The 12,352-nt window shown below is 30.5% G+C and overlaps 1 protein-coding gene across 1 annotated transcript in view; it reads right to left on the bottom strand.

The window, feature by feature from the left end:
* The window catches only part of LOC127069412 (uncharacterized), a 129,748-nt gene that overhangs the window by 3,523 nt on the left and 113,873 nt on the right, over nt 1-12,352 (bottom strand). Inside the window, exon 5 of the mRNA XM_051006418.1 lies at nt 10,641-10,902. Within this exon, the coding sequence (XP_050862375.1) occupies nt 10,641-10,902 (262 nt within the window). The remainder of the gene's footprint in view (nt 1-10,640; nt 10,903-12,352) is intronic.

The raw sequence follows: 12,352 nt of genomic DNA, 5'->3' as shown, positions 1-12,352 counted from the left end.
TAAAACAAAGTCTAATGTAGTACTATCGAACAGAATAATTCGTCCTTTTACTTTATTTCCAATAGCTAATGATATTTATGTGACATGCTGCATTTTTTGTAATAAAGTCTATTTTTCTAACAACATTTCCATCATTAGCATTCTTTTATATTCCATTAACTCTCCAATTATAAATAATACTAATAAAGAATTTAAAAAATTCATGAAGTACGTCTTCATATAACATATTAATTATAAGAATTACGAAATTACTCAGAATGAATATGAAAACGCACATTAATTTTTCAGAATTTCAATTAAAAATATCAGAATTTTCTTCGTTCAATCTAAAAAAAATGTTACTATATTCTAAAATGTAAAAATTTTAATATAAAATTTGAATGTTTCAGTAACTAATTAAACGTCTTTTAATTAAAAAATAATGTAAATTAATCGAGAGTTTTACATTCGTTCAATCATCAATAATAAATTGTCAAACTCTTTTTATTAATCATCATTTCAAAGCTATTACACTGCAAAAATTAGAATAACGATTCTAATATATTCCCATCATTCTAATTTATTTATTAAACTTAAATTGAAACACTTTAAACGCATACAAACATCAATAAAATAACAATTAATTTTTCTACGTTTAAAAGTATTGCTATCTTTTCAACATTGAATTTGATTTATTTATTTTTCAACTGATATAAATGTTATCTGAAAATTAAACATTTCCATATTAAAAACGTAAGTGTAAAATAATTATTAATTTTTCTATTCTTGAAAAGATATTTATATATAATTTCATTGATATTTACAGAGAATAAAAACTTGTTTTGAAATAAATAATAAAATACTATTAATAGGAAAAGATATTTTTATAGAATTACATATACTAAGTACATACAAATAAAATACATATTTGCTAACACAAACACACACACACACATATGCATTAATTATACGAATAAATGAGTGTGTGTTAAAAAATGATTATTTTTTTTCACGAACAAAGAATTATTCCTTCCGTATATCCTTAATTCATAATTTGACATCTATGCGAGAGAACTGTTTGCGAGAATAGAGATTTTGTTATCGAATCGCCGTCATTGTTTCGTTAGGATGTAGACTAGGGTGGTGACTGATAATTATTTAGTGGCTACCAGTAACTCTATCTATTCTGTCGGAGTGTTCGATATACGATTGGAGATTGCGTTTGAAATTTGACGAATAGATATCGGACGCGTCGAAAAGCATAGTCCGCTGATAATTGGCAGTATTCCGTTGTGGCAACTACTACATCCGAATTGTTCTTTGACAATGGTTAAAAGAGAAGTAGATGTATTAACAAATATATCTATGCATATAGGTGTGTTTGTATGTGTGTATATGTACATATATGTCGCGAATACGAAGTCTATAAATGTTCCTGAACCGATGACAGGAAACTGATCTGAATGAGTCGATTTCTGCGCTTTAATTAACGCGATATGATTTTTCTTTTCTTTCTTTTTTTTTAATCATTTATTCCCTTATTTTTGGATTCCATTTATTTCTTTATAAAGAGAAATTCATGGATTCTAATTATTACTTTACAAAGAGAAATTTTCTTTATTATTAACTTTATTAATACTTTCGAACAGATTTTATTTCAAGGAGATCAGAATGAAAAATACTTCGTATACTTAATTTTTAATATATAGTGAGATACGAAAAATAAGAAAACGATTTATAGGTATATTGTTTCTCGCAAATGAAAACTCCTTCCGAGACGAAGAAGTTCGGAAGTGCGAATTACATAGCGCGTACCTACTACCGGTTTTATCGTTACAAAAGTTTGTGCATTTGGCAAAGCGATATTTTTCTTTTGTGCATTTCTTCTAGCGAAATTAAATCGTAACGAAAGGAAATTCCATTCTGGAGTGAGGGGGAAACTTCGAAGACGGATATCATTAAGTAGAATTGTGGTAGATTTTCTACTTTAGCAGATTTGTTTTTCATCTTTCTAAGAGAAAAAAGTTAACGACAAATAGATAGATAGATAGATAGATAGATAGATAGATAGATAGATAGATAGATAGATAGATAGATAGATAGACAGACAGACAGACAGACAGATAGACAGATAAATAGATAGATAGATAGATAAATGAATAGATAAATATATAGTTATATAACAATAAAAATGATATTTTAATGCGTAGAAATAATATAAAAAATATAATCTAATCTACTGTGTGTTAAATCTTTGCAGTTCAATATCGTCACTGTGATTACATAAGTAATCTATTTTTTATATAATACATAAATATTATAGTATTAGAAACTCGAAGATTTCAAATTCTACTTTTATTTTTTGTTAATATGAAGCAAAAAAAAGACATGAATAACAATAAAACTTGTAAACATTACAATTACACATTAGTTTCTTTCTTTCCCGATTTCTTAAACAATGTTTTTATTTTCACAAATCTCAATACTTAATATTTTAGAGTGCAAAAGATTAGTAATAATAGTAAAAACAAAAAATAACAATAAAAAACACAAGAATATAATACGCTTACTTAGATAATAAAATTAAATTAAAATTTAACAAGTAATTATATAATCCACTTTTCATTACTGATACCGCGTGAAAATGGGTGAAAAAGAAATGAGAGAGAGAGAGAGAGAGAGAAAAAGAGAGAGACAGAGACAGAAAAAGAGAGAAAGAGAGAGAGTATTACGGATATATTCAGATAACGAACTTTATAAATAGTCAACCATACAGGAAAAAGGAATCTTGACGGAGAGAATTGGACGAGAATGGAATATAGAGATCCAATTGAGAGAACTACGGATTAACAAACTGCAACAGTCATTACAGAAAAGTAATTCACTCCGTAGAAACGAAGACCAATTTGTATTAAACATAGAATAGATAATTAATCCCGGTACAAAGTAGACTCATTTATGTGTTAAACAGATAGCCATTTAAGTTTTCTCATGTATTTAGAAACCTGAATATCAAGAGAAAGGTCATGAAAGAATCGAAGGTCGAAATAGGCATTAACAGTCCTTTGTAAGAGAATATTCTGCTCACTCACGAGAGAATGAGGGAAAAAAGGAGAAGGAGAAGAAGGGATTGTGGAAGGAGAGAGAAAGAGAAAAGTGGAAAGGAAGGCAATTTTCTAAAAACAGTTTTGTCGATCAGACCAGAGCTCAGCTAGGGGTGAGAATGGGGGTGAAGGAAGGGAGGAACAGTCTCCTCCGTAAATAGGAATAGTCCAAGAAAGGCCGAGTGTGAAAGAAATCAAATTACCACGTGTTACGAAACTGAAGTCTTCTAACATCGAATGCGATAGAATACGACGAGGGGTGACTTACTCGATGAGAAAAAAGTCTTGCAAAAGGTTGAAATTGAACAGTTACATTGCACTGAAAGTCGAAATGATTACATAATCATATCAGTCCACAATGTATTATATTATACTTTATAAAAATTTCTTCTTAATGGATACATGATAAAAACTTTTAAATGTATATTAAAATTGTTAATATTGTTATTCATTAGTTGAATATTAAGTAAATGCGAAGATCAAGTGATTCTTTATTTTATTTAAACGAATGTTATATTAAAGGTAATGAAGATAATAAATATTTATTAAAGATTTATTAAATATAATAAATAAATGAAAAATAAATTGTTTAAATAAATAAATTTCTTCTCGAATATAAAGACGAATTAAATGAAAATGTTCAAATTTCAATAGAAAATTTGTAGGTGAAAAATATATTTGAGAAATATATTAATAGAGAAAATTAAAAAATATATATATACAAAGTAATTATAAAGCAAGAAAGAGAGGTACATAAATTTAAATAACATTTAATAAAAATGTCGACAAATAAAATATTTAGCAAATTTTTTCAATGCCAGAAATAAATTATATATTTTAGAAGATAATCATAGAAATATAAATGAAACGAATAATTAATTATTATAATATAGTAATAATACAATAATATAATATTGATATATTATACTTCATAAATTTATTATTATATTTAATAAATTAATTATATAATTAATGTAATATTAATATAACATATAATATAAAAACGAAGAATAACGCGAAGAAATTTAATCAATTAAAGAACGAATAGAACTATTTAATTTTATACATAATTTTATACATAATTTTGAAATCATTTTTTTCAATCTTTAATAATCAAGAACGTCTCTCGTTTTTCCTAAGTTAAAATACACGGAATCAGAAACTATCGTATCTCGTTCGATTTCTTAAAATGCAGGATATCTGTAGTAATAAGGTCGTCAAAATATTCTTTGAGAAAGAATGTCAAAATCGATCGAGAAAGATTGGTACATCGTGAGAGCCGTGCAGACTTCTCTTCAGTGAAACTCTTAAGAGAAGAAGAAGAGAGAGAAAGAGAAGGAACAAGGAGAGAAATTTTATATAAAAAAAATTCCTAGAGCAAGTTCATGAGCCCGTACTTCGAAGTTCCGTATACGAGATCTTGGAAAGTTTTGGAGAAACGATTTACTTAGAATACAACTAAAACTCGTTGCCTCGCTTAGCTTCTGTGTATATAGACCACCTTCAGAAGTCTCAGTGAGGCGTCACGAAAAGTAGTTCGCAAGCTAACGTATGGTGAACTCGCGACTTGTTTTGAAAATGAAAGGGGAGGTTAAAGGTGTAAGAGATAGAAGAAGAGAGGGAGAAAGAGAGAGAGAGAGAGAGAGAGAAAATCAGGCAAGTCTGCACAACTCTTTCTTATAAATATACATAAATTTACATAAACATAAACTCAAAGTATAATAAAGAACAGGAAAAACGTTCCATGAGAGTGAATGTTAAAAAAAAAATTTTAATCACCTACGCGCAACAAAAAATCACAGCAAAAAATTATTAAATAATTATTAATTTATTTCTCTTTTTTTCTTAATACCCACATAATTTTCTTTAATAATCCAGATAAGAGAGATGTTTTTCGCAGGAAAAAATTATTAAATGATCATTTATTTATACTTTTCGTTCTTCTCTCTCTCTTTTTTTCTTAATAGCACTCTAATTAATTTTCTTACAGAGAGATGTCGCATCTCCGGCGTACATACATTTGCATAATTTATTATGAAAATCAAGAGTACCATCGAACCGAAATATAAATAGTATTCCCTTGTCAATGATCAAGAAGGAAGACGAGAAGGGAAAAGGAGAGATAGATGAGAGGGTGAAAGGGATAGAATGATATTCCCTTGAGTTTTCTACACGAAGTAGTTAACATGAGAGCAAAACGGCTCGAATAATCAGGTATGCAAGAACCTGATAACGATGCTGCTCACTCCACGGGTTATCTACGTTCGTTGGAAAACCCGTGAGGGAGAAGAGAAAAGGGAAGGGAAGAGAAGAGAAGAGAAGGGAGCAAAAGGGGTAGGGCGGAACCGAGGGTTGAGGACAAGAGGGTTGGTGGTATCGCATCGACGTCACCACGCTTTCCACCTACGAAAGGAACGTACTCACGCAGCCACGCATGCACACATAAGACTTGTTACGGAATTACCTGGGTAGTAAGAAATACCGGGAAACCCTTAAACACATAACAAAGACGTACGAAACCCTTTCCGCTACTCAGTTACTTGTTCTTTGTACTCGACGAAAAACGTTTCACCCTTGTCTCCTGACATCGTCTTACAAGTGAGATCGGCAACAAACTTTCACGAAGACAACGTATCTCTTCAACTCATGCAATATCCTTCCTTCCTTCCTTCCTTCCTTCCTATACCTACACCTATATATAGTTCTGATCTCCACGTTCCTTTCATCCTTTAAGCACATCTAATTTAATGCTAAACGTTTTCTCCGATATATTAATTTCGTAGTAAACGATTAACAATTACCTTATCTATCTATGAATAAAATTTCTTTAAAGAAAATTATATTTTTATAGTTGAGATTAAATGGGACACGCATAGAATACGTTTGTATCGATGGAAAAGAAATTATGCATAATACAGCGAAATAAACTGTTTGAATAATAGAAGGCTTCAGGTGATAGAATGTTTAGATAATAGACGTAAATACAATTGCGGTTCTATTGTCATTCTATGCAAATAGAAACAGCTATTAGGCTAGTTTATATTTCGCATTAGGAATTTAATTTCATTTTCGAAATGCATCAATTTGAACTCATTTCTCGAATACTCTGAGAGAAACTGAATTAACGATACGTAGAAAATTTAGAGGAAATTGGGTTGGCCAAAAAAAAAGAACAAAATACCAACAAAAAATAAAGAAAAAAAAAAAGGAGCGTATATACACTGTATCGCCGAACACAATGAGTCGACAAAATAGTCCGCTTTGACACGGAATGAATTCCAAACAATTTGCAAGATTTTCCAGAATCAAACACATGGAACGTGCTTGTATACGTAGATCGATTAGCGTTTTCTAATTCAACGAGTACGCGCGTCAGCATCAACGAAGCTACATACGTTTTCACTGCGACATACTACTGTAATAAAAGTCAATTTTTGTCCGTTGGATACGTAACAGTTTGACGATCCGTATTATTCTCTTTTGTTTTCCTTTCATAGCAACAACGAATGACTGATGAACGTGTCATCGATCTTGTCGTTATATATACAACGAACTCTGATCGTGATGATGAGCAGAGTTTGGAAAGTTTCTAACGTATTTTAATTGGATTTAATTAAAGTATTATTTTGATTATTATGAAATATTTCAATTGAATTGTCGAGTATCATGCTTCTTTTCATTTACTCTTAATTAAGTGTACATATTGTTCATATAAGTCGATATGTATGTGTTTGTATATGTATTCAATATTTGTCAGATTATTTAACAATGATAATGATGATAATAATAAAAATAATACTAATAATAATAATAATAATAATAATAATAATAATAAAATCAATATTTCTTTTTTAAATAATAATTGTTATGAGAAATTCTTATTGTAATATTATATTTCAACAATTTTATATTTAAAAGTACTTTAACAATAAAAATTTGTATTTAATTGAAATAATAATCAACTTTTATATAAATGTAGAATCTGCAATTATTATTGATAATTTGTATACGTTCATAAAAACTTGAAGTGTCATTAATTACTATACAATAAATCTCAATATACTTTAGTCAAAATGAACCTTTGATGTTTTTTACTCTATTATGATATATTCTTCTACACATTTGAAAGGCAAACTTTTACAAATAAATTACAAACAGAATTAAAGCAATGATAATAATCATTTGTTTCATCACGTATACTACTAAAATGTATATGAGATTGAATGATTAATTTACATATACAGTGTAATTGTTATGTTTGGATCTGTAAATAATTTTACATTTAATGAACCTGTATATTACATATTCCTATGCTTATGTATTTCTAAATTAGACCACATACTACAGTATTTATATGTCCGTGTAAAAAGGTCGAATAGGAACAAATAATACAAGTAAGAATGATTAGAAATGAGTTCTTTTGTCTCGTATATATTTAAATTGTTCCCATATGACAATATTTTTTAGTAATTGCTACATGCACGCTGTAAAATTGTTTATACGAAATATCGAAAAATGTTATGAAAAAGTAATATTCGTTGAATTTGTATTTTTCATTCGTGAATTTGATACGCAACCACTAAAACCAAAAAAAAAAGAAAATAAGAAAAAAGAATAAAAAAGAAAAAAAAAGAGAAATAAAAAATACAAAATATAAAGTAAATTCGTTTCAACCACTACAAAAATATAATTTTTACTAGACAAGAATACTACAAAAAAAGAATGCATTTATCTAAAAATGATTTAATTTCTAATAAGGATTCTAATTTATTCTAAGTAGGATTCTATTCATTTCAACAGAAAGCATTCCTTTAAAAAGTCATATTCGATTTTACATGGAATGATCTATGAATGAATATTTATATAGGAACTACGTTTCGTTATAACACATATTCGCGAAAATGTAATTAAAGTTAAAAAATTGCGATTCGCGGCAACAATACGTGATCATTAAAATACGACAAAAGAATTGTGCCAGTCGTTGCCAGGATAAAACAAAAGAATTACGGATTAAGCACAATCATAGTTCGATTATCGCATATTCTAAAACACTATTCTATTTTAAATCGGACATTCTACGTTATTAAAAAACAATCTATGGAATTTTAAAACAGATATTAATATCTTAATTGTTTCACAATTAATGTCACTTTTATATAATGTGATTTGGTCTGTTATCATAATTATTTCATTAATAATCCTCTATAAAAATCCTCTATATTTGTTTTCTATGTTCATTTTCATTTCTAAACAGAAAATTAATAACAATATTACGTCTATAACTCATATTAAAAAAAAAAAAGAAAGTAACACGAACTTTTTTAAACGAACTAAGATTGAAAAAACGAAATAAAACTTAAAAAGTAGTCGTGTAACTACAAAGTTATGTAAAGGTTTCCCTTAATAAAAATTTATTTCTTATCCGAGAATTTACATTTCTACGCTCTTTCATTTCGAATTTCTCTGAAATTTACTTTTACTTTTTATATAACCCACAATTTGTCTAATATTAAAGTTGGCCTAATTAAACGTATTCGCAGAATATCTACTTAGAAATATTGTTACCGTGAAAATTGGATCGATAAAAAGAGTCGAAGCAATTTCGATCGATATGAATATGATAAAAAAGGTAGAAAGCAAGAGGTTGCGAAAAAAGAAGAGTAAAAAAGAGAAAGAGAAATAGAGAAAGAACATGAGAGAGAACATGAGAGAGAGAGAGAGAGAGAGAGAGAGAGAGAGAGAGAGAGAGAGAGAGAGAGAGAGAGAAAGAAAGAGGAAGGACCGAGAAGGGTTCGGTATTCGAAAGGTAATAGGACCGGAGGTTATACCCGTGGCCGCTCAATTAAATCTCGTCGACGTCGCGTGCAGGAAGCGAGTTCAGCTTGTACCGGAGGCTTCCTTTTCGATTTCCAGTGGGTGGACCCTCTCAAAATTTATTAGCTCGTGCGCTCGACCGTCTAATCCTCGGGTAGCCAGGCCGAGCGTGCAACTATTACCTGCACTCGTCGCGGCACTCGTGTAACCGAGATAGCTTTCTCTCTCTCTTTCTCTCTTTCTCTATCAAGCTTTCTCTTCTCTACTTTCCACTTCTCTTCCTCTTACTCTTCGTCCTCATCGGACACAGAGAGAATCAGCAAGAGGTAGGTAAATGTTTAATACCTATGAGAAAATGGTTCGTTGCATATCGTTGCAAGAGTATAATTGAGATTATATTCGGTGTAATAGTCACTTTTGAATACGGATTCCTATAAAAGATAGTTACGTCAATAATTAGCATTTCCATCGACACGATTGTAAAACTCATTCGCAACAGAATCACGGACAAGCTAGTTTTCTGTGGTGATGCTGCTATTGGTATACAAAATACATTTCTCGCGTTCGTTTTATTTGATAACAACCCACATATGTACATACCCATATTTTTGATATAACCTTTGAAATATAAACGTGTTATTTCCGAAAGCCCATACGTAACGATAGGTTTTTAAGCCAGCAGACTTGATATTTTTATAATAATTCGATGTGTTGCACGTAACGAAACAAAATTTTACAAACGAAATGGTATTGGACAATCGAAAACGTATAGCCACCGGCATGAAAAGATAATTGGTTTTGGAGACACAAGTTTAACGGGCAACGCCGAAATTCGACCTGATATCGCTCGATTTCCTTATCAACGAGATTTATCATAATTTACGGCTCGAATGGATCGCTTATCTTTTTACTATCGAACGATAACTTACGCTCAACGGATTACCTTGCAATTAATTCGATTAATATTTATCATAGGATCTCTCTTACTTTTCAAACTAGAATGTTTCTACATTTTTGTGTTCTCTATTATTTATTATTTGTTATTTTGTTTTTAAAGAATTTAATGCCACGTGAAATTTATTCCAACGGCGATACTAAAGGTTTTATTATTATGAATATGTAATGACACATTATTGCCTTGTACACTCGGTCACTCTTGACAATCCGTTAGTTCGTTGAAAATGCTTAATTTTCGGTAATAAAAAAACTACACAATATTGCATAGAAAAGTAAAAACATATTGTAAGGACTGTGCGATGGCCAAAGCCAATTTTATTTATGCTATATAGAGTTCATCGTAAAAATTTAATTTTTCTAAAGATATTATGTTTGTTAATTTTTTAACTAGAAAAAATAAGTAAACATCTGTCGCTAATATACAAACTAAATAATATAAATACGTACACAAATAAGCATTCTTTTTATATTCACAGTTTCATTATTTTATTTATAAGAGAAAAGAAAATTATTAATAACAGTTATTAATTATTGCATAAAGAACTTTTATACTTTACACCGTTATCTAGTTATCTGCCTTATTGAAAATTTTTTATCCCGCGGTATTAATCTTAATATAATTAATATGTAAAATTTATAACTTTGATTCATCGGTGATATCATCATATCAATCTATTTGATTTCAAATAATTCGTTTAGACTTATCGACCGACCCTTTCTCTCTCTCTCTCTCTCTTTCTCCCCCTGATATAGATAAAATAAAAAGAATGAATCTATGATATCTACCTCTTTCGGGTACAGGTTCACGCAACCCAGCGCCCAACTGTAACTCGTTCATGGACGAATATATTCCAGGGATTTGTGCGTTGCAACGTAGATTCAACTGGCCGTTCGAGTAGTGAAATGGTTGGAGTGGTAGACTGAGGGCGATCCACTGTTGTTGCTGATGCTGCTGCTGTTGCTGCTCACTAGAAACTCCAGTGCCTTCTCTACGATGCTCTCGTTTCTGCTGTTCGTGTTCCTCCTGATTCCTCGAGGTCGCTGCCACCTGCGGGAAATCAAGATGGAAATCAAGATGGAAATCAAGCGTGAATTTAAACTTGAAGATTTTCGATGCCAAGCAATGGTAGGAACGTCATTTGAAACCAAGGAAAACCGAACATTTTGCGTTGGCGAACAACCACGAGAAAACGTTTATGCGAACGAGAGAAGTTGGCAAAAAGGCGACGCAGTGAAGTCAAGGAAATGTAAATCTGCTTTTAACGAAATCCTTTCATCTGGAATCGACTCCCTCGTCGGCTATTTTCTCTTTACTTCCAAGCACAAAGCCAACGCCATCTTACTCCAACGAATAAGAGTCTTTCATGCTAGCTTCGCCCTATACTACTCTACTACTACTACTACTACTACTACTACTACTACTACTACATCGTTGCTGCTGCCACTGCTGCTACACTATTACAACTACTACTACTACTACTGCTCCTGCTACTGCTGCTACTACTTATTCTATCTCTTTCTAGACCTTAGGAATCCTCGTTTTCAAGCTTTACGTTCCCATTTACGTGCAATAATGCTCTCATGTCAGCTACGGAGATCGGACTACTTCGACGAAACAATCCGTACGAATTCTAACTTTCTTAATGTATCCGCATTCTGCATCATGTTCTTGCCGTTATTGAAACGACGAAGATAGCCGACATTGTAAGTGAGTTAGTCATTATGAAAGACGTCGAGTATTCTGGAAAATTAATTTTCCTCGAATACCTGCTATCTCTTTCTCTTCTTTCAAAAATTACTTATCATCTGTACAACTAAAGAGAATAATGATAAAACGATCCTCTTGTAATACAATCCGATTTAATTTCCGACGATCAAAAGAAGCCACGTTGAAGGCCGTAGAAACGATTTCTACGAAAAAGGGAGGACACATTTCGAGGACGCAGTTTCTCTAACAAGAACGAGACTTTCAAGCCAGTCGTTTTCTCTCATTTTATGAGAGTTCATGTTATGAACAACCCTACGATTTGTCAACCGGAAGATTCGTCACTGACTTTCCCTCTTTTTTCTTTCTTTTCTTCTTTTTTTCTTCCTTTTTTCATCATTTATGTGGATGTGTATATATATATATATATATTTCCATTCCGTTTCAAGATACGGCAGTGCGACGATTAGTTATGCACGCTTGAACATTCATAATAAAATCTAAAAATAATGATCATATATTTTAACGAGCATATAATCATTATACTGTCATTGATCGTAGGTCAGAATATTTTATTTTCAAGATTTTCAATGCTACATTAGTTACATTTTAATTTAATTTATTTTATTTAAACTTATCGTTGTCTCTATTTATAGCTCATTTTGTATTAATTTATAGTTTATTTTTTATTGATTTTCATTTATGTACTGTTTCTTTGCAATCTTAATTAATTATTGATTTTATGATATTTTATTTTTGATATGATATATACTTATTTTTATTTCTACAGTAA

This window comes from Vespula vulgaris, chromosome 15 (genome assembly GCF_905475345.1).
Source record: "Vespula vulgaris chromosome 15, iyVesVulg1.1, whole genome shotgun sequence".
Taxonomy (NCBI): domain Eukaryota; kingdom Metazoa; phylum Arthropoda; class Insecta; order Hymenoptera; family Vespidae; genus Vespula; species Vespula vulgaris.
Note: the sequence above shows the minus strand (reverse complement) of the source record. Positions and strands in the feature narration are given on the sequence as shown.